The sequence below is a fragment of the Hemicordylus capensis genome, chromosome 4 (genome assembly GCF_027244095.1).
Source record: "Hemicordylus capensis ecotype Gifberg chromosome 4, rHemCap1.1.pri, whole genome shotgun sequence".
Classification (NCBI taxonomy): Eukaryota; Metazoa; Chordata; class Lepidosauria; order Squamata; family Cordylidae; genus Hemicordylus; species Hemicordylus capensis.
The window spans coordinates 246,427,200-246,454,697 of record NC_069660.1 but is presented as its reverse complement, the minus strand read 5'-3'; the positions used below and the strand labels follow the sequence as shown (position 1 = coordinate 246,454,697).

The following is a 27,498-nucleotide window of genomic DNA, read 5'->3' as shown; positions in this document are numbered from 1 at the left end:
CGTACACACCAACAACTTCCAAAATCTCCAGGACTGTCCTATATGTGAAGAATTGGGATCATGGGGAATTTCAAGTGACGCCCCCCTAAGAATCTCTTCAGTGAAGTCAGTGGCGTAGGGAGGGCATGGACAGTCTGTGTTCTCACAGGCAGCCCTCCCAAGGCGGCAGTGGGCTCTACACTGGCGGTGGACTCCCTTGGTGGCAATGATGGCGGAGAGTAAGTGAGGTGGCCTCCCCACCCACAGCAACAGCAAAGGCATGTTTCTATCACCTGTGCTCCAGCTGGTTCTGACCCCGAGGAAGCTGGTAATGAAGAGCGTGCGTGTACACGGCCTTGTTCACAGACACTTTGGGACTGTCAGAACCCTGAGCAGCTGGGAAACAGCAGTGGACTGTGTGCCGCTGGGAATGGGCACCGTGGCAAGCCACTGCATTAAAAAGCAAGGCAGCAAGTAGCAGGAGGTGGAGTGGCTGGTGAGCTGGCCAAAGGGGTATGGAGGTGGGCGGAAGCGAGCAAGGCGGCCCCTATGACAGGGCAAGGCGGTTCCGGAGGCAGGGCGGCTTGAGTTCTTCGGACTGTCCACCCTATTATAGATCCGCCCCTGAGTGAAGTTAAATATTTTCCAGACCAAGTGACAAAGTCTATCACTTGGAAGATTTATTTCGGGTGCTAACCTAGAAGCCTCCAGCACTTCACAAGAGCCACTGCTGCTTGCAGGAGCTGTTAGGAGGCAACCAAGGATAAAACGAAGCTCAAGTAGCCTCAGGTGAGCTTGCATTATAAGGCAGTGAGGATGACAGGCTAAGGAGCTGATACTGACAAGGAGCCACACTACAACAGAGACTTAGGCATACAGATTTTGGAGCACACTGGATGTAAATGTTCCTCCATGTAGGAATATGGATGAGATTCATTGCTTTTTAGATGTAGCTGCAACTGCAAGGAAGCCACTTTTCTGTGAGGTGATCTTAAGCAATAGTGGGCTGGTTCTGAATGATTTAAACATGTGTGCAAGGTTCATAGTATAGTCTTTCCCATGACACTGGCAAGGGAAAAACCCATGGAACTGGCCCCATCCATTTGGCTTCATTATTCAGACCCAACTCTCAGCCGCATGAGATCGCTATTTCTAAAGGACATCTCATTGTGCAGTTAAGTCTGAGATTCGTTTCTTTATGCCTTTCTCCTACAGGGAAATGTCAGTTTTTCAAGTTACCTTCAGCTGCTTGGTACGGTCTTCCAGTTGCTTCATCTGCCCCAGTGCGTGGGCGCTGGCATTGACATTTTGCATCTGGGACTTAATCAGATAGAGCTCGTTCCCCATTGTACTCAAATCCTTCAGCAAAGTAATTACACAGCTATCACAAGCTGAATGGAAAAGAGCATACACCAAACAGTGTAAAGTGTTAGTTTTTAGAACGTGTAGAGAGCAACCCACTGAGCACAATAATGCAATATCAAAAGAATGCCCTTCAACAAAATTGTCATCTTTTTCTATAATAAACAAAGGCAAGAGAAAAGAAAGTACATTCAAGGCAGTAACCAAATCCTGTTGCCATTTATTGAATGTCCCTTACTGTCTTTTATTTTTACAGCAGTGTTTTCCCCTTCCTCTTAAGTGCTCAGCTAATTAGCTTTTGAACAGGATCACTGTAAAAGCAAATGCGGTTGACCTCTCTAATCTCCCACTTAAAACAATGGACACACCTGCATACAAACACCCAAGCAAAAATATAGACTGGCCAAGAATTATTACTTACGATCACAATCTTCATGAGGATCTATATCTTTCGGTTCTTGACTTATGCATTCTGGACATGAAAAAGAAGAAGAAAGCCGGAATTAGAATTACCTGATACAACCCAGTTAAAAGTGTGTTTTAAATGGTCATCAGAAGGCTGTTATTGCAAAGTAATTAACGCTCTCTACCCTCACTGAAAACCACTCTCAATAGCATGAGAATGTCAGAAAGAGTTAAAACCGCTCTCTTGCATGAGAATGTCAGAAAGAGTTAAAGCAAATTCAAGCCTGATTATCCCAATAAAAATGTGTACATGAGCTGGCCCTGAAAGTGTACAATGCAAGAAGGTGGGCCATGACCTTTATTAAGTCTTTGTGAAGCAGGGAACAGGTTGTGCTCATTCACATTATGATGAAAGCTGGAATTTAAAAGTTGCATAGCTTATTATGCCCCTGACTATTAAGGCACTGGGATATACAAATGGCAAAAGATAATTGAGACCTTATGTTGTCAACTGCAAGTGAAGTTTACTCTTACCACATCTAGGGTTCCCAATGTTTCCTTTAGCAGTGTTGAAACCACTGCAATGTGGTTCCTTCCAACACTGATCGGTAATGCTGGAAGTCTAAGGTCACGTCCATGTCATGGTTGCCTCACATGCCAATATTCTAGTTAACATAGGAAGCTGCTTTCTATTCAGTCAGACCATGGGTCCATCTAGCTCAGTATTGTCTCCACAAACTGTCAGCAGCTTCTCCAAGGCTGCAAGCAGGAGTCTCTCTCAGCCCTATCCTGGAGATGCCAGGGAGGGAACTTGGAACCTTCTATATGCAAACATGCAGATGCTATCCCCAGTGGCCCCATCCCCTGAGGGGAGTATCTTACAGTGTTCGCACATGTCTCCCATTCAAATGCAAACCAGGGTGGACCCTGCTTAGCAAAGGGGACAATTCATGCTTGCTACCACAAGACCAGTTTCCCAGGAAGAGGGATACTGCTATTTGAAGGATGCATGGTGTGGACCACACCATGCATCCTTCAAATAGCAGTATCCAACTAAACAGATTTCTGACATTACTGAGTGACACAAGACAAAGTCATGCTTGCAACTAAACATACTATGAAGCACACTGGATTTGGATGCTTAAAGTGCACAACACTTAAGCTAAATGGCATATCCATGTGTCCTGCACCATGACCAGCTGGTTTCCACCTCTCAGTGGATCAATTGTCTATCTGCTACTGAGTAATCTGAAAGGAAGTATTCAGGCTAAAAAAATTTGAAGCTAGAGCCCAAAATTAGCAGATTGCTGATGATGTAGTTTAATTTTTTAATCACTGACCAGCACACATGCAGATATCTCCCAGACATGTTTTAAGATATATTAAAGGAAAGTGCCAATTAAAATATTACTTTTATGCTAAGCAGCAATCAGAATAGTCAAAGGTGATGAAATTAGAGGATTCAAATAGTCTAGTGCAAGACTACAGTGATGTCAGAGCCTGCTAAAATATACAACTGCATTGATCAAAGGAGATACCATTGCTGATGAGGAAAAACAGTGGCTGGAAATAGCAGTTCAAAACTGGAAATTAAACTGAATTCTGATTCAAGATACAACTTGTTCCGGCAACCTTTTATTTCAGCAGCAGAGCAGGATTTTAAAAGACATTCAGCAGAATGTATCCACCAATAATATAAGTCTAGTAAAAGAGTTTTTATGTAACGGAAAATGTCACCAGCTTACATTCAAACTAAGACTTGTATGTGAATTGCTATCAGAAATGCTACCCTCGGGGACATATTTTCAAGAAGCACAGGAAGCTACAGAGGGAAGGGGTGAATAGCTGAAAATCACCCCTCCCTTCTGTGCATGTGCACAACTGTCCCCACACGCAACTCTTAGTTTGGATGTAGGAAAGGAAAGGAAAGGAAAGGAAAGGAAAGGTTGTGCAATCAAGTCAGTGTCGACTCCTGGCGACCACAGAGCCATGTGGTTTTCTTGGTAGAATTCAGGAGTGGCTTACCATTGCCTCCTCCAGTGCAGTATGAGATTATGCCTTTCTGCACCTTCCTATATTGCTGCTGCCCGATATAGGAGTTTCCCATATTCTGGGAAACACACCAGCAGGGATTCAAACCATCCTGCTCTCTAGGCAGGTTTCTTCCCCGCTGTGCCATTAGTGGCTTTAGGCCATAGTTAATTCATATCTTTCAGATTCCTACTGCATGCAGGTTCAAAAGTACAACTTTCCCTCAGCAGCGTACACAACATACAACAATGCAAGCTGTTCCCTGACTTATCGCTTGTGGTGTGGATGAGAAGAGATAGAGATAGAGTCAACATGGGATGAATGACAGACAAATGTAGATGGCTGGGGTTAGATGTGCACCAAATGAACATCTGCCCTGCCTTCCTATCAAACACATTTTGGAGAATACTCTCAAGCCATGGGCCAATATGAGGATGTTAACTAATGCTGGAGACCATTGAAAAAGTAGATGTCTAGTGACATGTCAATCTCCTTTTGATAATTCTCTATTCTTCTCTGATGAAGAATCCATATCAAAGCATTGTGTAACAAACTTTTTTATTTTTATTTTCTGCATTCCTCCTTATACGCCAAAGTAAAGGAAGCAGCCTTTCACCATATCCTTATTCACTTTTTCAGGGCAACAGTGTGACTACAGAGCTTTGCAGTCTGCTATTTGCTGAAGCAGTTTTAGTCTTAGCCTTGTTTCGAGGAGTCATTTTTGTCACAACTAAAATAATAAACATGAACGTATCATGTGAATGATTGTACACAATGCCGCATCTGTTTAAACGGGATTCTCTTTTACAGTCAGAGTCTGCTCTCATACAGCAAATGAAACTGTGGAGTAACTGAAAAATATTCGGAATGGGTTAATCCAATTCAGACAGGGTAGTTTCTTCTAGTACTTGCTCAAAGGGAAATAATGATTTCTGTTTGCACAGATTTCCAAGAATATTGCACTCTGTAGATCTAAATCTTATACTACTTTCTTTGTGTTGCATTGTTCAGTGAAATATAGGACAAGGAATTCCTATACATATTTACATACCCCCTGTCAGACGATCACAGTTCACAAGCTGACCATTATCGGGGCAATTACACTTTTGACAGTATCCTCCATATTTTAGTGGATTTCCAAAATATCCAGGAGCACAGCTACAAAAAAATGTAAACAATAGGTGAATGCATATCATGTTTAATTCCTGAAATGGCTTCTGTTGGCCTAAAAATATTATTCTGTTAGCCTTCACATAAAAATATGAATAATAAAGTCTAGTCATTTTATTGGCGTTATATTTAAGTCACAGTTATGTGGTCTCACAAAAATAAAAATAAATTTCAGAATACATTCAACTCATCCATTATTTTGCTAAATCTGGGGTTAAATGGGACAGGAACTATTTAGAGAACTGCAGTAAGAGAGTCAGGCTGCCTTTGCACATAACACCAAACCGGAGGCAAAGGGAGAAGAGGTTCCATTTCATGGTCATGGTCATCTGAATGCGTCAAACTGTGGTTTTGTCACAAAAGTGACCCAAGGATTTCAAGCCAAAACTGTAATCTGAACCTTTGGTTTGTAGTGAGTTTTGCTGCTCCAACCTGAGGTTTGAATGTGGCATCATGTCATTTGTATTCTGTGGCCGCCTGAGTTTTGTGCTGTTTTTTTTGTGTAACCTGAGTTTTGTGCTGTTGCCATCACCGAAACCATAGAGAGGGTGGCTCAGACCAGCCCAGAAACACACCAGCTCTATGCTTGCCATGCTTCTTGCTGGCTGCCTTTCCGAGCACCTGCCCCACCCACTGCTGTCTCCATACTCTTCCAGCCATTGCCTGGCAACAGGGATGTGGCGTCACCACGTCAAAAGCTCCAAAGCATGTAAAAGGGAAGAGACACATTAGGGGATGCCCGCTTTACCCTGTGTCCCATACTCCCCCCTTTGGCAATCTGCAGAAAAAGGGGATGGGATGGAACTTTGTGGAGAGCTCTCCACAAATCAAGTGATGAAGAACTTTTGCACAAGTACATGGAGTCCCGGTGGCACCATGGTTCCAACAAAGATAACATATGCCAGGGGGGATACCCGGCGTCTCAGCTTAAAGGCAGCCCCTGGAATTCTTGAGTGGTTCTGCTTTATTTTTTTAACAAATTGGTAGGGGAAGGACGGCCCAACCCGTCCCCCTTGGGTGTGGGCATGCAGTCTATGGCGTTACTTGTGAGAAGAACCGTCAATCTGAAGCATTACTCAATCTAATCACATGAGAGATTCCTCTTGTGTAATGACGACAGACAGTGCTCCAGAATGGATAGCTCTATGATGAGAGTGAGAAGCCATGGAGACATGTATGCAGGCCAGAGGGTTGTCACCACCCAGCTCTGTTGCTAGATGCACGCAATCCCCGGGGAAGGGTACCACACCAACACCTTTCTAGGTTGCAGCGACTGCCAGACAGCAAGAATGAAAGAGCACACTCTGGCAGTCTGGCCATTCATTGGCACATATGCATGTTGATTTTTGTCCAGATTTGCCCACATATGCCACAACGCCAGCCCCAGCCTGGGAATTTTGAATGTCTACTAGGAGCCAACCCTGATCTTGCCAGACTGAGCCCACAGGGAAATGGCAGGACACCTGGAGCGGCACAGACTACTTGGGGTTGAGTTCTATTTTTAAACAGATGTACTGGAGAGCCCACATCAGGCCCCCTTTAGTTGGATGGGCTATCTCTTGAGAGCTTAGTCTGATGGAGACTCGAAACTCATAGAGTCTCTGGTCCTCGCCAGTGGACTGGCCCTCGCATGAGACAGCTAATCCCCCGGTGGCAAGCTGACATGGGGGCAGGAGCATTTTGGGACTTCCTGGATTGCTTTGACTGGGTCTGCCATCACAAGAGCATCTTTTGTCAGAGTGGACCAGACCTCAGTATCCTTTGCCCGCTCTCATATACATATTCCCTCCTAGAAAGTAGGAGGAGATCTGGTCTTGTGGTAGCAAGCATGACCTGTCCTCTTAGCTAAGCAGGGTCCACCCTGGTTGCATATGATGGGACACGTGATATGTGAGCACTGTAAGACATTTCCCTTAAGGGATGGAGCCGCTCTGGGAAGACAATACTGAGCAAGATGGACCAATGGTCTGACTCAGTATACGGCAGCTCCCTATGTTCCTAAAGTCATCATGATCAACAGGAAAATACTGCCCTTCTCTATCCCCCGTTACCAGTAATCACGTTTGTGTGAGACCTTTTGGCCGCAGGGCTCTTGCAAGGGAGACAGCATCTTGTGAGGATAAGGGTTTAACACCATTTAAAGGGGTCTAAATGCCCTTTCCCTGCTGAGGGCGGGTGGTCTGTTCCGAAAAGGCACGATCGTGCTGAACATACCCCATGGGTGTAGCATCCATTTGACAAGGGGGTGCAAATGTCCGTGGGCCCGGAGGGTCAAGCTGCCAGGCCTGCTGCTCCACCCACCACCATTTTCCATCTACTCACCCATGGTGGCGGTGGCAGGGGACGGACGGGCTTCTCCTCTTCCCTGGCTGGCATGCCGGCCTCCCCATTCTCCAGCCGGCACACTGGCTTCTCCTGCACAGTTTGAGTAAGGAATAAGGATGGCACGACACGTGCCGCTCTCCCTACTCAAACTGTGCAGGCGAGAGAGAAGCCAGCACGCCAGCCAGGGAATGGGGAGGCCTGTGCATCAGCTGGAGAGACGCCCGCCCGCCCACCGAAAAGCCAGACTGTCCAGACCACCCACCGAGAACACCGCCCGCCAGCCACTGCCACGGGTAAATGCAGAAGGAAGTGTGGCGTGGTGGGGCTTGGAAGTAGGGAGCGTAGCTTCGGTGCTGGGGGGAGCCCCCCAAAACAACTTTGTCCCCAGGCTGCCGGGAGCCTCCCTATGCCACTGGCATACCGCCTTGAAGACTGTGGCCAATGACTGCTGCCCTCCTGATGCCTTGCCCACAGTCTGGTGATGCGAGCGCTACAGAGCTTGCTGGGATGTGGCCTCGGTGGACCAGGGAAAGGGAAGGGCTCCTCTGCCCTGAAACTGGAGGCTGCCCAACACAGGTTGGAAGATCATCAGTGGGATGATTCCAGGGCTCAAGAGTTAACCTCAGGTTCGTCAACCTGTTGTTTGGCATTATGAGCAAAGGTGGCCTCAGTCTCTTAGAGCAGCCGGTTGACTGAAACTCTGGAGAAACTGACTATAATTTATTTCTTGCTATGCAGAAACTAATCGGTTTTTCTTCATTGTCCAGATATGGAATTCTGTGCACCTGGAGTCTCTAAAATGAGTACATGCACATGACAACAATAGCAATAGCAATAGCAGCACTTACATTTATATACCGCTCTATAGCTGGAAGCTCTCTAAGCGGTTTACAATGATTTAGCATATTGCCCCCCAACATTCTGGGTACTTCATTTTACCGACCTCGGAAGGATGGAAGGCTGAGTCAACCTTGAGCCCCTGGTCAGGATCGAACTTGCAACCTTCTGGTTACAGGGTGGCAGTTTTACCACTGCGCCACCAGGGGCTCAATGCAGGGACCCTAATGATCAGTAGGAACTCTGTAGTATTCATTCATTCATTTATTTAACAAATGTATATACCGCCCAAAACCTATGTCTCTGGGTGGTTCAGTATTTATTGAAGTCAAGGCATTAGTCTGTACAATACTTTACCCATCCAGCCTGGCCTACATGATAAAGACATGAGCATGCTGTGAGTATGCACATCTCCTGCCATTCCTTAACTGCATGAGGGCATGGCTCATCAACTGCCCCTCTACATGCAATCCAAATATCACTTTAAAGTAACTCTTGGACTATGTGTAGAGGAGTGGTCCGGAACTCCCCTCCCCACACCTACAGGTGAAACTCGGAAAATTAGAATATCGTGCAAAAGTCCATTAATTTCAGTAATGCAAATTAAAAGGTGAAACTGATATATGAGACAGATGCATTACATGCAAAGCGAGATAAGTCAAGCCTTAATTTGTTATAATTGTGATGATCATGGCGTACAGCTCATGAAAACCCCAAATCCACAATCTCAGAAAATTAGAATATTACATGGAACCAAGAAGACAAGGATTGAAGAATAGAACAATATCGGACCTCTGAAAAGTATACAGTGTACTGTGCTTGATTGGCCAGCAAACTCGCCTGACCTGACCCCATAGAGAATCTATGGGGCATTGCCAAGAGAAGGATGAGAGACATGAGACCAAACAATGCAGAATTGCTGAAGGCCGCTAATGAAGCATCCTGGTCTTCCATAACACCTCATCAGTGCCACAGGCTGATAGCATCCATGCCACGCCGCATTGAGGCAGTAATTGCTGCAAAAGGGGCCCAAACCAAGTACTGAATACATATGCATGCTTATCCTTTTCAGAGGTCCGACATTGTTCTATTCTACAATCCTTGTCTTCTTGGTTCCATGTAATATTCTAATTTTCTGGGATTGTGGATTTGGGGTTTTCATGAGCTGTATGCCATGATCATCACAATTATAACAAATTAAGGCTTGACTTATCTCGCTTTGCATGTAATGCGTCTGTCTCATATATCAGTTTCACCTTTTAATTTGCATTACTGAAATTAATGGACTTTTGCACGATATTCTAATTTTCCGAGTTTCACCTGTATGCAATCAAGGAACAGCACACTAGAGTAGGGAGACATGCAATCCTGGCACACCCATGTCTTTATCATGTGGGACTGGGCAGTCGGGGGAAAATATCATCTGAACTAGCCCAAGGAGTGTGCAGTGAGCACAATTCCATGTACAAGCATTTTCAGACACTGAAACAAATGCAGACGCTTCTGCTTGAAAAATGCTCTGTGTATGCTTTGAAGTCCTGCAGCACTTTGGACTGCAGCCCAGGTATTTTTCAATATTTACCATTTGTTTTCCACTGAGAGCATATGCCCAAACTTTCTACATACAAACTGTTAGGAGGACAAGCCACAAACCTTTCACAATGCACTCCAGTATAACCTTCTTTGCAAAAGCATTGAATTTCTCCACCATTTTCCACACAGCCAGTAGCAAAACTGTAATGAAAATAATATATAAAGCATGAGACACACACACACACACACACACACACACACACACACACACACACACACACAGTTTTATACTTCCCAATGCTTATTTAGGCAGGTTTCAGATTATACCTGTGTAAGAAAAACTGTCAGAGTATTAAATAAATGGTTAGCACAAATAACAAATAAATTCAAAAACAAGAACAAATGTGCAAAGCTGGCAAGGATGGCAACAGCCAGGGTCTCCGTCCTCCACATCCTCCTCCATGGCCACCAGCGGGTAATGGGGAACACATGCCTGCTCGCCTGCCCTCCTTGCCGCCGCCGCTGCCTTCACCTGCCACTTTTGCGTTGAGTGGGTGCTCCCCATCACCCATCCACCTAGCTGCTACCACCAGCAAGGAGGGTGGGTGAGCAGGCAGATGTTCTCCATCACCTGTCCTGCCCGCTGCTGCCTCCTCACGTGCTCCCGATCACCCACCTGCCCTCCTGCCCACTGTGACCAGGAGAGTGTCCAGGCAGGCAACGGGGTGGTGGAGGGTGCCAGGGTTGGTGACGTGGGTGGTGGAGAAGCCTGAGCAGGTGACGGTACAGTACAAGTGACTGTATCAACATGAGCTGCTCAGCTGTTTCAAAAAGTATTGAGGTGTGCCATTAAAGTCCTATTGGACGTATTTACATTTGTAATATTAACTGAGGGAGAACAAGACCCTGTAGTAATCAGACTACTAAAGGGTTAACCAGAAGTGAACCCTAAAGGGTTAACCAGAAGTGAACCCTGTCTTGACTGACAGGCTGGTGAACTCCAGGGTTCAGCCACTCAGCACACCAGCTGAGTGGGACCTAGAGAGTTGTTGCCAAGAAGCAGAGAATTCTTTGTTGGAAAGAAGCTAAGCTGGAGGTGTTGAGAAGGACATGTGGCCATGGAGTTTGGCTGCAGGAGAATAACTCTGCAGATCCTTGAAAGACAGGAGGGCAGGAAATGAATTCTCATCTGGAGTTTGGTGAGTTCAAGGAAAGGAAGCCTGTGCTTTGGCTTCGGGAAGATTAATTTAGGGGAAAGTTTGTTTAGTCAAACTTTGCATTAGGGAAATTATATTTCTTTGGTGATTAAGATAAATATTTTATTTATGGCCAATGGCCAAAACATGTGACTGACCAGCAGTGACTCTCCAGGGACTCAGACAGAGAAAGGCCTTTTCCAACAACTGCTACCTGCTTCTTTAACTGGAGATGCTCAGGTATGAATTTGGGACCATCTGCATGCAAAGCATAAGCTCTATCACCCTCACCGCCATGAAATCTCATGGACCTCTTTCTCCCTCATGATATTTCCTCTTCTGCCCTGCTAGGAAAACAACACTCCTAGCCTCCATAACTGTGGTTCCAATCCAATTTGGGAGCTCATGGCTGCTCTTAAAAGAGATAGGAGATTTGATCATAGATCTCCCATATCTCATCTAGTTTGGCCTCTATTTTCAATAGTAAGTATTCTTCAGAGTGTAGCCTTTCATGATCTGGGATTTTTTAAAAACAGTAAATTTGTGTACTGCACACTGCAAAAATGTTTTAAATTAAAGAGAATATTTTTTAAATTAAAGAGAAACAAAGTGTGACTACACCCACCCACACACCCAGCTTAACCCTTTTTTATTTTAAATACTTGTTCTATGTACCTTCTCCTACACCTCTTCATCTCTGCTTCTGTACCTGACAAATGTAGTTTTGAAGCCCATAGCCAGTAGCCCCATTTTAAGTGCTGTAGAGTTTTATGCTTCACAGGATCCAAAATATTTTTAGCCAAGTCTTGAATCAGACACTCAGGCCTTCAGTGATCTTCACTAGGGATGTGCAAGCCAGTTCAATGATTCCCCTTTACAAGTATGCCCAAGCTGGTCCGTGAACTGGTTTGGCACAGTTCAAGGGTCGAACCAGACCGGACTTAGTTCAACTGAACCCGGAAATGGGTCGGTTTGAATCTTTCAAACTAAAACAGTCAAACCGATTCTGTGCACATCCCTAATCTTCACCCTCTCATATAACCATACTCACTGCAGTGTGCTCTCTCTGTCTATAACCATAACTTTGCATCCATAACCATAACCAAGCTCTTGTCTTCCATTCTCTGTGTTGTGGTTTTCATAAGGGATCGCTTTTCAGAGGTAAAGAAAGTGAAAAACAGAAGCATGCCCAAGGCATCCAAGTTAGGGTGTTAACAAAACAAAACAAAAGCCCCAAAAATTAACATAGGAAAGGACTTGGAAAACAGAGCTCTTTTCATTTGATGCCTAAACCAAGGGTATCTTTGTGTCAAGCACAATAAACAACCCATTTCCTTCCTACTCACATACAGTACCTGTTTGTAGAAGGGCAGCGACATGCCCTACAGTTCCCTTGAATGGCATCTCCATAGTAACCTTCTTTACAACGTTCACACTTCTCCCCGGCAGTATTATGCTGACAGTTCTTTATTTAAAAAAATAATAAACCAGACAATTAACAACAACCAGGTTTCTTGTGGTATCATCATCATCACTACCACCACCACAACCATCAGGAAAATAAAATTTTAGGTAATCTGCTCCAAGCTCAAACCATTTCCTTCCACAGATTTACATTATTGCAAGACTGAGCAAATAGGTTGGTCCACAGTCTCTTGCATGTGGGAGAAACATGATCAGATCTCTGGACTTATACACTAAAAGGAGCCAAGGGGGACCCTGATTTGGGTCATTGTGATGGGGGATGGGGGTTTAACTCTTTTCTCTATGCCATTTCTCTGACTTAAATCTCCAATTCTCCCCCTCCCCATGCCTACAAAACTGTTGTTGGCTGCAGGGTGGGGGGTGGGGAGACAGGATCTCTCTTTGGTACATTTTACACAGGTTCAGATGTAATGGTCTCAACACCACTGCAAGAAGAATACTGGTGCCCTCCCAGCAGCATGGACTCTGACTCCAGTCTCAGTGTTGCAGCAAGCATAGATGCTCATGCCATTTTGCCCATACCATTTTGCTATCACTGCGTGCAAGAATACTCATGGGGCACTATCTGGGCAGGGACAGGGTTTGAACAAGGAGGAGCAGAGCCAGGGACTGTCCCATATGGCACTGCAAGGATTGCTGGAGTGTCCCAGAAGCCTGTTTGCCTCATATTTTGTTTATCAATTGCAGGAGTGTCTTAATAAAATATAATTATGAATTATATTTTTATCACTCTGTTCTTCGAAGGCAGTGGAGGAAGGGAACACTTCTTCCATGTATGGCTTACCCCACCCACTGTTTCATCACAACAACCCTGAATGTTACATTAGGCTGATCCAAAGTCACCTAGTGAGCTTTGTGCCTGAGTAAGCAATTGAACCCAGGTCTCCCTGGTTTTAAGTCCAACACGCCAGCCACTACATCACACTGGTGGCACAAGATTTAATAATTCTATACTAACTGTTAATTAGATCGTCACTGCACAGTTTGTTACTGTAATGGCTGCATTTCAACCCACTGTTCATATCTTAGCAACTAAAGCTAATGAAGTCTGCTATCAAGAAATTAGCATTTTTACTCTAGGACAATAACATATGCAAAAACTAATGTTTGAAAATTGAGTTGAAAGTGTCAGCAATGGGGCTAAAGGATGAAAGCACATGCTTTGTTGGCAGAACATCCCAGATTCAATCTCCTGGAGCTTTCCCAGACAGCAGGCTTTACCACAGGTTTTCTGCGAGGCTTTACTGCGAGTCTGAAACTGCCCCCCCCAAACGACACAAAAAGTGGATTTTTTTTTACCCCGGATATAAACTGGGCTACAGTCTTAACATCCGATGAAAAACCTGAATTGTGTGTGAAATGCTCCCTGATAGCTTGCAGGGACTTCGGGGTAAATTTGGCCGATAGGTGAATGCAAACCCTCCATTCTGGAGGAGATGTGAACTAAAAGCCAGGTGTGAAAAGCTTCCAGGTAGGGCAGGGAAAGACCCATCTCTGAAACCCTTGAGAGCATTGCCAGTCAATGCAGTTGTGAATACTAAGGTAGATGAGCCAGTTATCTAACTTGGTATAAGGCAGGTACATGTGTCCATTTTAAATTTGAAATGAATCGTCAATAAGCCATACAAACTATCTATCTATCTATCTATCTATCTATCTATCTATCTATCTATCTATCTATCTATCTATCTATCTATCTATCACCATATTTATTAGTAGCAAAATATGACGCTAACTCTAACACAGTTTGTATGGCTATTAATGTGGTAACAGCAAGCCTGAAAAAGTAAACATTCTTTTTACTTTAAGTCTTCAAACAGGACTTTCATCTTAGGATGATGGCTGCTGTTGCTCTGAACTAACTATCCTCCTCTTGATCTCACGGCGTCCGTGTTTTCTTGCCCCGGCCTGCCTGTCTCTCCAGTCAAAATGCTTTATGATTCATACATCTCCTGGAACATGCTGAAAGGCTTAACCAAACCAAAGTATTGCATAATGCCAAGGAACTCTGGACGCTCAAAATACATTCATGATGAATAAGAATGGTAAAAGAAGTGGACAAGGAGAGAAGAAATTAACCATGTAATGAATCCTGAGGATGCATTTAGGTAAAAGAAAGAAGGATGCACCACATATGCAATGGTGGATTACCGGGGAGGCAGAGGAGGCATCTGCCTATAGCAGCAAAATCTGAGGAGCAGCGTGCCACTGCTCAAATTCCCCACACACACCCAGGGATGGAGGCAAAGGCTGTAGCGAGGGTGGAGGCGAGTTCACCCCCATGGTGTTTATTTTTTAATCGCAGCTGCGTGGCAGTGGCAGTAACTGTGGGGATGGTGGGGAGCAAGGAGGGGAGAACTCCTCCCCTTAACTAACTTTAACTTTTACCCAGGGAGGGAGGGTGGGATGTGGTGCAGCATGAAGAGCTCCCCCTTTTACCGGGATGGGAGATTGCAAGCTCTTTCCAGCTGCCCTCCCTCCTCCCAATTGACTGCACAGGCCTCTTGCCTCTCTGCTGAGCAGACCGTTCCCTGCTTTCCTCCATGTGGAGGAAGCAGAGAGGGGGACCCAGGAGGCCCATGAGGAGAGGAGAGCTGGTCTTGTGGTAGCAAGCATGACTTGTCCTCTTAGCTAAGTAGGGTCTGCCCTGATTGCATATGAATGGGAGACTTGAGTTGTGAGCACTGCAAGAGATTCCCCTTAGGGGATGGAACCGCTCTGGGAAGAACATCAAGGTTCCAAGTTTCCTCCCTGGCGTCTCCAAGATAGGGCTGAGTATTGGTGTGCACGGAACCATGGAGCTGCCGTTCGATGCCAGGGGGGTGGTTCTTTAAGGGCGGGGGAGGGTGCAGTTCTCCCCCCTCCCCCCGCTGATGCCGCTCTTCCTCCGCCGGTGCTCCATTTTTTGGAAAGCATATGGGGTGGCAGCATACCCCTTCCCCCATTCTCAGCCAGAAGCGGCCGGAAGTAACATCTACGTGTGCGCCTGGCCCCCGCACACGTGCGCACGTCGTGTCCGGTGCACACGACATGCATTTGACATGTGTGACGTGTGCCCGCCAGGTGGGATGTGTATGCGCATGCGGGCTGAGCGCACACACAGATGTTACTTCTGGCCACTTCCGGCTGAGAATGGGGGAAGGAGCAGCAGGGAGCTCCACTGCTGCTCCCATATGCTTTCCAAAAAGCGGAGTGCCGGTGGGGGAAGAGTGGCGGGGGGGGGGTAAGTGCACCCTCCCCCACCCTTAAAGAACCACCCCAGCATCGAACCTTTGAATGGTGCCACATTAGAACCAGTTCAGAGGCCTCTACAATGGCCTCTGGACCAGTTCGTGCACATCCCTAGGGCTGAGAGAGATTCCTGCCTGTAACCTTGGAGAAGCCGCTGCCAGTCTGTGAAGACAATACTGAGCTAGATAGACCAATGGTCCGACCCAGTATATGGCAGTTTCCTATGTTCCTATAAGCACGTCACCATGCCTCTATTATGGGGCCAGACCTTTGTGCTCCCACACTCATGCTTCCCCACTCTTTTCAGTAGAGGGACAGCTCTGTATATGTGTGCACAGAATGATTTTCTCCACTGGACTTAATGAGAGAGCCCTTAATAGACAGGATAGCTCTGGGGTGATTTAAAGATGTGGGACCTATCAGAGATTGTAAGACTGAAGTCAAAGATATGCATTTCACAAGCTAGTAATTAAGAATAGTTATGCAATTCAATAATACATTATGTTTACTTACAATACAAGTTCCAGAGCCGTCCAGACATCTATTTGCATTTCCATTACAGTTGCAAAGAACACACCGTCCTGTGAATAAGCCTTTGTTCTCACGATAAAATCCAGGGCTGCATTCCTGTTATATGTGAAGTGGGGAAGAGTGAGATCACTGTTTGAAAACATAACTGCATCATATTAAACATAACCATAATTTTATGATGGAAGAAATTATTGCCGAATGGTTACAGCCAGGCCATTATTTACTTTGTGTATTTAAAATGCTTACATCCTGCTTTTCCGTTTTAAAACGCTAAAGTCAGCTCACAACAATATTAAAGACTATGCAATCCAGTAAACTTCATCAGTTTCAAAATAGGAGAGAGATGGCAAAAATATAATACATATCCAGTGTTACATAACCAATGCAGCTATCTATTTCCAAATTCCATAACCTACCTGAGCATTTTAAATATAGATAGTTCAGTGCTTTGATATCTGTCAAGGATGCTCGACCTGAATCCCAGAGGGATTATTCGCTAGAACATTATGCATAATGCTTCAAGAATGTTTTTAAGCCCCTGTCATAGAAAAGTATTTAACATATAGTTAAATGATTTTTTTTAATCCAGAGATTTTTTTCCAGGATTTGGTTTGGAAATTAATGTTTTCCTAACATCTCAATTAATTTATAGTTTAAGTTTCAAAAGAACTTGCAGTGATGTCACCTCTGTATTAATTCATCCCAGTTACCTGACCTGGGGGTAAATGAAGTGATATTTAGGCAATGTGAGGCATTCTTTAGTACAAAGTACAAGTTGCACGTACAAGCTTGTCCAAAAGACAAGTGAAGCATGAGAAGAATTTGTCAGCGAGAAGCATTGAGAGGCAAAGTTGTTCTCAATTCTGATCAAAGATAAAGGAAAGCACTTTGGGGAGATAAATAAATGAAAAAGAGAGAGTGACAGCTGTCAACAATATGGTCTATTCCAGATGGTATATGTTGAGCTAAACAACATTGTGGCTTCCATAGACACAGTCCACCCCCAGAGATTGATAGACTCCAATGGATTCCTGAGGGCTCTGGGGGATTTTCTAGTTGGTATGGCAGGAACTAGAGCTCCTGTTGAAGCTCTAGTTGCTCTCTGGAATGGAGCGAAGGCTCGGGCGGTTGACACAATCACTCCCAAGTGCCCTCTCCCACAAAGCAGAGCCTGTGCAGCGCCTTGGTATACACCTGAGCTGAGGGTAATGAAGCAAGCTGGAGATGGCTGGACTGTAAGTGGAGGAAAACTCAGGGTGAGTCTGAGCACACAGAGGATAGAGCTCACTTTCAAGCCTATTCCGTGGTAGGGATGGAACAAAAGCAATTTTTTCCCCTGTCCACCAATGCATCCTCTCAATGTCATCCAGAGAGGCTTTTCCGGATGGTGTGGGGCCTCTTGAAATCTGGCCACGGGGCAAGATGTGTTAGAAGTAGTATGCTGTCACGCATTTGCACAGCACTTTGAGGGTAAGGTTGCTCACATCCACAATGAGTTGGACTCTACAGTTGATGCAGTGTCATTGGGAGAGGTGTCCAGTGTACCACCTGGTCCAATTTTCCTGGAGGAGTTTCAATTATTGGTGCCTGAGAGTATGGACAAGGTGTTTAGTTGAGTTCGGCCGGCCACATGCATGGTTGACCCTTGCCCTTCATGCTTATTAAATCTGGTAGGAAGGGGATTTTATCTGGGTCCAGCAGGTTCTAAATGCCTCATTGCGAGAAGGAGTGGTCCCAGCTCCATTGAAGGAAGCTATTATTCAACTACTCCTAAAGAAACCAAGTCTGGATCCAAAGGATCATGTAAACAACTATAGGCCTGTGGCCAATATTTCCTTCCTGGGCAGGGTGCTTGAGCTGACCAGTTCCAGACTTGCTTGGAGGAAATGGATTATCTCGATCCATTTCATTCAGGCTTCAGGCCTGGCTTTGGAACAGAAACTGCTTTGGTCACCCTGTGGAATGACCTGTGCAGAGACAGAGAGAGGCAGGGTTAGTGCAACACTGTTAATTCTCTTGGATCTCTCAGCAGCTTTTGATACCATTGACCATGGTATCCTTTTGGATAGGCTGGCTAAGTTGGGTGTGGGAGGCACTGTTTGGAGGTGATTCCGCTCCCACCTCGAGGCCCATTCCCAAAAGGTGGTACTGCTCAATCCCTTGTCAGTTATGCTTTGGGGTTCCACAGGGTTCCATTCTTTCCCCTATGCTGCTTAGCATTTTAAATAAAACTGCTGGGAGAGGTCATCTGGAGATTTGGCCTGAGGTGTCATCAGTATGTGGATGACACTCAGTTGTATCTCCTTTTTATCAAATACAGTTCAGGCGGTGACTGTCCTGAATCGGTGTGCCTGGATGCTGTAATGGACTAGATGCGAGTGAGAAAGTTGAGTGTCATAAATCTGTCAGGCTAGCCAGACGGAGCGTAAAACAGGCAGAGGCAGAAGTATAATGGCAAAGTCTTAGAGGAAGAAATTCTCCAAACCAGGTTCAGTCCAAATCCAATCCAATCAATCCAACAGAGTCCAAATCGCAGTCCACGGGCAAGGTCAACACAGTCCAGGGTCCAAACATGGTCAAGGCAATACACGAACACAGCCGATTAGCTCACAGGAAATTGACACTGCTATCAGCAGGGTAGCTGTGGTGCAGTTGCCTTAAATAGGCTGACCTCCGGTGCTGTTAAGAGATCCTGAGTCAGCAGCTTTGCCTGTTGTTCTACGCATGCAGTTCCTTAACTCTTGCTGTCTCTTGGACTGACACCTCTCCACAGCTGACCAGTTGTGCCTCCTCCACAAGAGCTGCCTCACCCGGCTCTAACTCATTTTCAACTCTCCGTGCATTGGACCCACTCTCCTTTGCAACTTCTGGTCCTTGTCTTCCCTCCTCTGCTGTAACCTCCGTCCCCTCCTCCAGCTCCTCCTCAGAGTCTTCCAGCATGCCCATGATACTGAGACTCAATCCAGTCAAGACAGAACTATTGTTGGTCGGTGTTTCCTCTGCCCGGGTGAATGATGTTCAGCCTGTTCTAGGTGGGGTTGCACTCCCCCTGAAGGACCAGGTTCACAGTCTGGGGGTGCTCATCGATCCAGCACTGTCGCTAGAGGCTCAAGTGGCTCCAAGTGCCATTTATAAGCTTGGGCCAATACATCAACTGCAACCTTACCTGGATAGAGATAGCTTGGCCACAGTTACTCGTGTTCTGGTAACCTCGGGCTTAGATTACTGCAGTGCGTGGTATACGGGGCTGCCTTTGAAAAGGCAGAAACTACAGCTGGTACAAAATAGGGCTGCAAGATTATTAACTGGGACTGGACATTTTGATCATATTATGCCAATGCTTCATCAGCTGCATTGGCTCCCAGTCTGTTTCCGGGCCCAACTCAAAGTGCTGGTTTTAACCTTTACAGCTTAAATGGCTTGGGAGTGCCTTACCCAATATTAGGGATGTGAATGAACGGCTTGTGCAGGGGCAGGGAGCTGTTCCTTAAAAAGCATGTAAGCAGGTCCTTACCTGCTCCACTGCCACGCCACCGCTTTTCTGGGTGTGGTGCTGTTCCCTGAAGCCTGTGCACGGCATGGGCTTGCACATGGCCGCCATTCCCTGCACACATGCATGGCAGCCATGTGCATGCCGATGCTGCACACAGGCTGCAGGGAACAGCGCCACAGCAGCGTGCAGCTTTTGGTAGAGCAAACGCTGCGTAACGGAAAAGCAGTGGGGCAGCAGAAGAGCAGGAAGCCTGCTTACCTGCTTTTTAAGAAAACCGCTCCCCACCCCACCAAACCAGTTTGGCTGCAGGCACCCAAGCTGGTTCAGCACTTCCTAAAGGAGGCACCAAACCAGTCCATGCACATCCCTACCCCAGATGTCCCGACTCAGACCTTAAGATCACCTTTGCAGGCCTTGCTCCAAGTGCCTCTGCCAAACAAGATGAGGTGGGTGGCTACTAGGGAGAGAGCCTTGTCGGTGATTGCACCCCGTTTATGCAATAGCCTCCCCAGTGAGGTTCACCTGGAGATTTTACAGGCAGGGCTTTTACTTTGAATCCCCTCCATATTGGAGTGTGCCAGTCCACATATTAGTTTCATTTACCCCGACGTATCTGTGGGCTATCAGGGATGAGTACATACAGTGATGACCCTGTCAAGTGTAGGCCTATTAGCCTGCTCTATAACATCAGCAAATTGTATGCCAGACATATACATGAGAAATTCAAGGACTGGCTAACGAGAAGAAATGCTGGCAAACAAACAAGCGGGCTTTAGAGAAGGCAGATCCACAACTGATCAGTGCCTGGTGCCTCAATACCTCATTGAAAAATATTCCTTCAACAACTCCTCCTCCCTGTATGCTGCCTTCATAGACCTTAAGGCCACATTTGACTCTCTCCCATTTCAGGCTATGGGAAAAGCTTGAATCCACTACAATTGATCAATGTCTGCTTTTACTGATTCATGCCCTCCACACAGATACAACACTCAGAGTAAGATGCAGCCCTCAAGGACACCTTACAAACCCCATATCAACCCAGAAGCAAGTCAAACAGAGCTGCATCCTGGCTCCACTTCTGTTCAATTTCTATATCAATGCCATGGTGATCCACCTAAATAACCCTGACTTCCACCCTCCCAGGTTGGCTGAAAGACCCATCTCCATCTTACTCTATGCAGATACTGCTGCAATCCTCTTGAGGACCCCTGTGGGCCTCAGAAGGGCTCTGTCGGCATTGGCACAGTATTGCAAAGATGAACAACTTGAAATAAGCTATCATAAAACTAAGTCATGGCCTTTGCCAAAAGACTTAAGAACCACAATTGGAGTATTGATGGACACAGAATTGAACAGGTCACCAGTTTTACATAACTGGGGGTGGCTCTCCATGCCTCTGGCTCAAGAAAGGCCCATTGTGAACATGTTGTCTTAGCGGCACAGAGGAGCTCCACTGCTATCTTGAGGTTCCTTTGGACTAGAGGTGGTCATTACATCCCTGCAGCACTCAAACTATATGAGGCCAAACCGCTGGAACAATTAATCTATGGTGCCCACCCAAGACCACCCTCTAATTTTATCATACTATAACATGTCCAATCTAAATTCCTAAGAGCGGCTTTACAAGTGCCCTGCTATATCTCCAATGCCACTCTGCATCTGGAAACTGGCATGATAAATGTTGAGGCCAAAATTTGGATGACTGTTCTTAACCACTGGCTCAAATTAGCCCTTTGCCCTAGGGGCCTGGCACCGTTAAGACTGCAGGACAATTTCCAATCCTCTTGAAAGCGGACAATCTATGACAGGGTGGGGGTACTGGGTTTCTCTCCATCTCTCCTCCTTGCTATGGGCTGTGATAAGGCAAAAGTGGATAAGGCGAAATTTAAAAAAATAAAAATTTTCCAACCTTGTGAACCCCTGGGGTGTGTGTATTCAGGGTTGGACCCCAAACAGTCGAATCGAACCGGTTCGATGGTGAACATGTTCAATGTTGAACCTGTTTGCACATCCCTATAACCAGCCTTAGAATGGATAATGAAGACATTGAAGTAGTGGATAGCATCCAGCAGTCAAGAAATATGCCGCAGACTAGCACTTGGTAGGGTTGCAATGAAGGCCTTGGAAAGGATATTTAGATATTGTGACGTGTCTATACCTACAAAGGTTAGAATCATTCGGACAATGGTTTTCCCCATGATACTCTATGGATGCGGAAGCAGGACTTCGAAGAAGCAAGACAGAAAAAGCATTGATGCTTTCGAACTTTGGTGCTGGAGAAGACTTTTGAAGATACCCTTTGACAGCCAGGAAAACAAACCAATGGATCATAGAACAAATCAATCCAGAATTTTCATTTGAGGCACAAATGACCAGGCTGAAACTATCATAGTTCGGACACATTATGTGAAAACCCATCTCCCTTGAGAAGTCCATAATGCTGGGGAAAGTTGAAGGAAAGAGAAGAGGACAACCAGCAGCAAGGTGGATGGACTCGATTACAACAGCAATGAGTGCACCACTGAGAGATCTTAAAGACCAAGTTGAAGATGGATCATCCTGAAGAGAATCTATCTATGTGGTTGCTAAGAGTTGACAACGGCTTGACGGCAATCAATCAATCAAAACAAAGTTTGTTTATTTATAATAATAAATAATATATTATCATTATCATCATTATCATTATTATACAGGTACAGAAAAATCTGTAAGAAAGCCAACCACACCCTTGAGAACCTCTGTGGCCCCAGTTGCCTCTTGGTCACTTCCTTTGATATGACTCTTTGGTCATATCCATCCTCATTCCATAAGGTCCAGCTGTAATTAAAGCACCCCTATGTCTCTTCTGCAACATTTCTAAATCTATATTGAATATTCAAAATGACAGAACAAAAACCCAATCTCTCCTTGGCAGATTCAAGGGGCAAAATCAAACCCAGAAATCCCAGGTTCCTCAAATTCCTAAAAGCTTGATCTCCAAACAAATTGTTTGGACCAGAAACATTTGTTTTCAACTTTGTAATTTTAATGTCAGAGAAAAAATTAGATTTCAACTCCAAACTCACATCTTGTCCTAAAATTTCATATACTCTTTGCTTGGACACCACCTAAAGAGGCATGCTGAGAAAAAAGCTCAGCCTGAATTAAAGACTAAATTTCAATAACAGTTTCTGATGAATCCACCATCATTTGTTCTTCTTTTGCCCCACTGAAAAAGCCTAAGCTTATTCCTTGATTCAGGGCAGAACATTTCTTTTGCATGCACCTTTCTTCCAGCCTCTTCTACCCCTCAGGAAGTTCCAGACCCATGCTTACTTTGCAATTAAGCATCTGAATCCCTCCTGAATTGGGGGTGTTGGGGTGGGTGGGGAGAGAAGTGTGCCCTCCGAAAGCACACTTGCCTGTTTAAAGTTACTTTCAGATCACTATGTGTGTTGGTGTGCAATGTACAGTTCTGTACATTCACATTAATGAATTTCTGTTAAGAGCAGACCCTGAGCAAGTATGTGGTTATAAACAATTCTTAAGAATAAAGAGACCAGTTAGCACATCTGTGAAAGACTTTGGTAAAATAAAGCGTAAATCTTAACTAGAGCAAAAAGATCTCAGATAAAATACAGAGTAGAGATATTTTAATCTTGACAGATTGTTTATGACTTTGCATGAACACAGGGTGAAAGCGAAATGCATCATGTTTCATACATGATTGAAATAATGTACTAGCCTTCTTCAGTATGCCCAATTATAAGCATGCATGTAATGGCTGACATTCAGACTAATGCTTCTAGTGCAACAAACATGTTGCACTAGCTAAATCGGGAGCTTGATTTGCAGACTGTGTCACAATGGTGAAACAGGGTACACCTGTACAACCTGGAGTGTGCCTCCTGCTGTGAAACCTCTTCCCTAGTCCCCATTTTCCCCATGTTGCAGGGAATGAGGAGATGCTATCTGCTATCTTTGACGCACAAGCACAATACTTGCACAAGCAAACCACGAGCGCAAGAGATCGAGCAGCTTTGAGCATCCACTCAGCTACGTGATCTTCTTGCATGGTGCATCTTTGTTGCATTTGTGCAGCATTAGTCTGGATGTCAGTCACAATGTTCAATGCATGATCCCTAACTAGTGAATTCAGTAGATGGCAAGGCCTTTCTCACAGGAAGCCAATCCCAAATGGATACTGGTGCTGCTGCGTTGCTAAACCTGGCTCCGTAGCCCGGCTGCGGAACATGCCCTTAACACTAGTTCCGAGGCTGTATGATCACTCGGGCTGCTTGCAGCCTGAACGGTCATCGAGCCGGGCGCTTAAGTGCCTATCTCATGGGGGAATCCCCCAATGCACCGCGCTCATTGCACAGGGTATTGTGGGATTCCCAGAGGTTGGGATGCATCGGAAAGTCACTCCAGAAAGCTGCACAGCTCCCAGGACAACCATTCATGTGCATGGCTGAACTGTGTGGCCAGGAGGTAGTAGGAAGGGCATGGAGCTCGCCTGGGGGGAAAGTAAGTTTTGCGCAGCCTGCCCACCCACCCGCCCCACCTCTGGTCGTGTGAATACCCTTAGTGAATTGAATGGCTCAGTGTTTAGTTGGATCTGGGAGACTTGGCATCAAATCCTTTCTGCCCCGGGTACTCACTGCTCAGCCCTGGGCAACTACATATCTACAATCTAGATACTACATATCTAGCAATCTATATTTACCATCTGAAAAATGCATGAATAATTATCTACCTCACAGGATTATTGTGAAGACTAACACCATCAAGACTGTAAAAACTTGGCTAAGGAATACTGCTATATGAATAGCAGTAGTAGACATTTTTTAAAACAACTGCATTCACAAGAGGCTGTTTTTCTGAGTAACTGCCAGAATAGACATTTAAGGTGTGGATTATTGGCATGGGGGTGGAAGCTTGCTAATTAGTTACAGATGACCCAGCCTAACAAGCGGTTAGGAAGCACCTTGAAATAAATTAACAAATGAATCCATTTAAAAGTGATTGGTGAGTGGTACTTTCTCAGCGTGCATAAAAACTAAGAAGTAGTAGTAATAGTAGTAGCAGTAGCAGCAGCCTCCTGCAGATTCAAACATCATTTTCCATCTCCATCCTGTAGGAAATTAAGATTTGTATACAGATAGTTCTTCCACATAGAAAACGGGGGGCAACCTCTAGACTAAGCGCCACTGAAATCAATGAAACAAGTTAGTCATGATTAATGTAAATGGAACTTTGGCTGTGTTCAGATCAGGATCAGATTCTGATTAAATGAGATTTAACCACAGCTGTTTGACCAGGATTGGCAGGGAATCTGCTTTCTCACAACTAGCTCCATGAGGCTCAGCAATCTTGGTTAACTCTTTAACCAGGGTTGCCATGATTGAAAGACTGTAGCCTCAGTCATAAATAGTTTAGTCTGGATGTTGCCCTGTAACTTTGACAAATGCACACATTTCCATTTTGCAATGTAGTCTCCAATATCTGCTTTCCACCCATTTCAACATGGCCACTCTTGCATTCAAAATTTAAAAGCACCAGGGAAAATGAACTTGGAATGTTAAGCTTGGGGCAAAGATTTTGAACATAAAAAGAAACATCCTGGCTAGCCATTTGCTGGTGTCTTTCATCAATATATAATCTGCAGAAGTACAGCTGAGGAATTACACAGTTAATGACTCCAACATGAACCTTGCTAACACAGAACAATGACATTTTATAGCAGGTATTCCATACCTGCCAGCATTTCAGAATGCGGAAAAGGGACATTTTGCCCAAGAAAAGGGGGGTTAAAAAAGCAAAAAAACCACTCCCCCAAAACAATAACAAACCCTTCCACCCCACCAGGCAGGCATTGTGTGTGTTTGTGTACACACACACACACACACACAAACACACACACGTAAATCCGGCAATTTTCTTTTTTGAAGACCCACTGGGATATGCACAGCACAATGAGACGTTATGAAAGTACTTGCAGAATAAACCTGTAGCAAGCAGGATCTCAGAGGACATTTGTTTCCTGCTTTTCCACCAGCTATATAGTCTTTGGGCATATTGTCTATACCTGACAATATAGATCATTAAATAAGCAGATAACAATAAAAATCAAATCAATGATGTAATGTAGTCATGCTAGCTGGGGATAAGCAAAGGATGAAACTGGGATTTTGGTGGGCCACGCTGGGACACCAGGAATCACTAAAAAAAAGTGGCTGTCCTGGGTAAAACAGAGCAGTTGACAGGTATCGGTACTCTTGTTTGTATAGAAATAATTTTTAAAAAGTATAGCGCAATGTAAAAGGAGATAAGCATTGTTTGGCATTGATACCTTAAATGCAGCATAACACACTTTAAAAAAAAACGGCTGTGGAGAAGAGGGGGAGAAAAAACACACATTACCTGTTTTGGTTTTAAATCCCAGTGATTTAGCTGCTGTTGCCCTTGGCCCTGAAAGTGATGAAATGCTATCCTCTGTTGTGTAGCATGTACCAAACAGTGCCCCAGGCCTATGCACAAAACCAGCCACCCTATGTTGCTTGGCCTCTGCATTCCGGCCGTCATTTTGCTTAGCTTTCAGCTCTGCTGCTCACATGTAGGACTCTTCCCCTTTGCAACCCTTTCCTTGAACTACCTCTTATTGTTCAGCTTCTGACTCAGATAAGCAAGTCTGTATGCTGTGATATGCCCCTCCTTTAAATTTTATTCATGAGTCAAGTTGTGCAACACATGTTAGTTCCGGAGGTTAATGAACCACTTTGCAATTCCTGAAAATGAAGGTATATCTGAATGTAGGTGTGGCAGGCATCACCTCTTCCCTACCTAACACAGTCAGACAGTATTAAACGATTAGAATGGTAAATCATGGGTTGAGTAATTCTGCGAAAACATGTAGGGTGTGTGAGAAGCTTAAGCAAGCAGCTCTATGGCTTCCTTTGGGCTACATATTTTCATCAGCCTAGGAAAAGAAAGCAAAGACACACACAAAAGAGCACGTTGTAAGCAAGAGTGAAAAGAGAAATGGGAAGGATTTGATCCATATATTAAATGCAAGCCTCAGCATGCTAATCAATTGAATGTTTCAACCCTCACAACTGTGAGAGTTGTTCAAAAGCACTACTGAAAATACTTTCAGAAGTGACCAAAAAAACAAGTACTAGATTATTATTGTAACTCAAGAAGAAAACCGATACAAGATAATGCCAAGTGGTAAAGAGAATTTTATCACACATCAGGGGCAGACATGAAGTAGGCAGAGAGGAGAGGAGAGATAAGAGATTGTACAGCACAGCACTATCGGCCATACTGTGCTATACACAGGCGCATAGCAAGGATGGAGTGGGCCCTTGTAAAGATAGAGCCCTGGGCCTCCTGCCTTCTTCTTCTCCCCTTATCTTTGCTGCAGAAGAACTGTAAGGGCATGATGAAAAACATAACATTCTTGGCATGACCTCTGCCTTGTATCTATGAAAATAATATCACACACACCCTACGCACACAGACACTTTCACACATGCACACACTTCTGCACACACATTTCCCTGCCTCAAAACCATTTTAATATATTATTTATTGTTCAATTTATATACCACCTTTAAATAAGCTTATCCCAAGGTGGTATATAAAGGTTAATATACAATAACATTCCACAAATTCACATTAAAATGTTAAAACCAATTAAGACCATAAAAACACCAAAAATCAACAGCCATAAAAACAAAACAGCAGCCAGAAAGGAGTGAGTGGCAACCTAAGGGGTAAAAGCCTGGACATATACAAGTGTTTTCAGTTGGGTTTTTTTTAAAAACAGCCACAGATGCTAGAGAATGGACAGCCACTGGAAGAGCATCCCATATAAACATATATACCTACTACAATTACCTGATATATTCATACAATATCAACAGTGAAGAGCAAAGA

The 27,498-nt window shown here is 44.8% G+C and overlaps 1 protein-coding gene across 4 annotated transcripts in view; it reads right to left on the bottom strand.

The window, feature by feature from the left end:
• The window catches only part of LAMA3 (laminin subunit alpha 3), a 212,716-nt gene that overhangs the window by 51,679 nt on the left and 133,539 nt on the right, over positions 1-27,498 (bottom strand). For all 4 annotated transcript variants that reach the window (XM_053242489.1, XM_053242490.1, XM_053242491.1 and 1 more), the window contains 6 exons: positions 16,068-16,181; positions 12,194-12,303; positions 9,763-9,843; positions 4,829-4,935; positions 1,763-1,813; positions 1,219-1,370 (listed from right to left, as the gene is read on the bottom strand). In XM_053242489.1, coding sequence (XP_053098464.1) covers positions 1,219-1,370; positions 1,763-1,813; positions 4,829-4,935; positions 9,763-9,843; positions 12,194-12,303; positions 16,068-16,181 — 615 coding nt within the window. The remainder of the gene's footprint in view (positions 1-1,218; positions 1,371-1,762; positions 1,814-4,828; positions 4,936-9,762; positions 9,844-12,193; positions 12,304-16,067; positions 16,182-27,498) is intronic.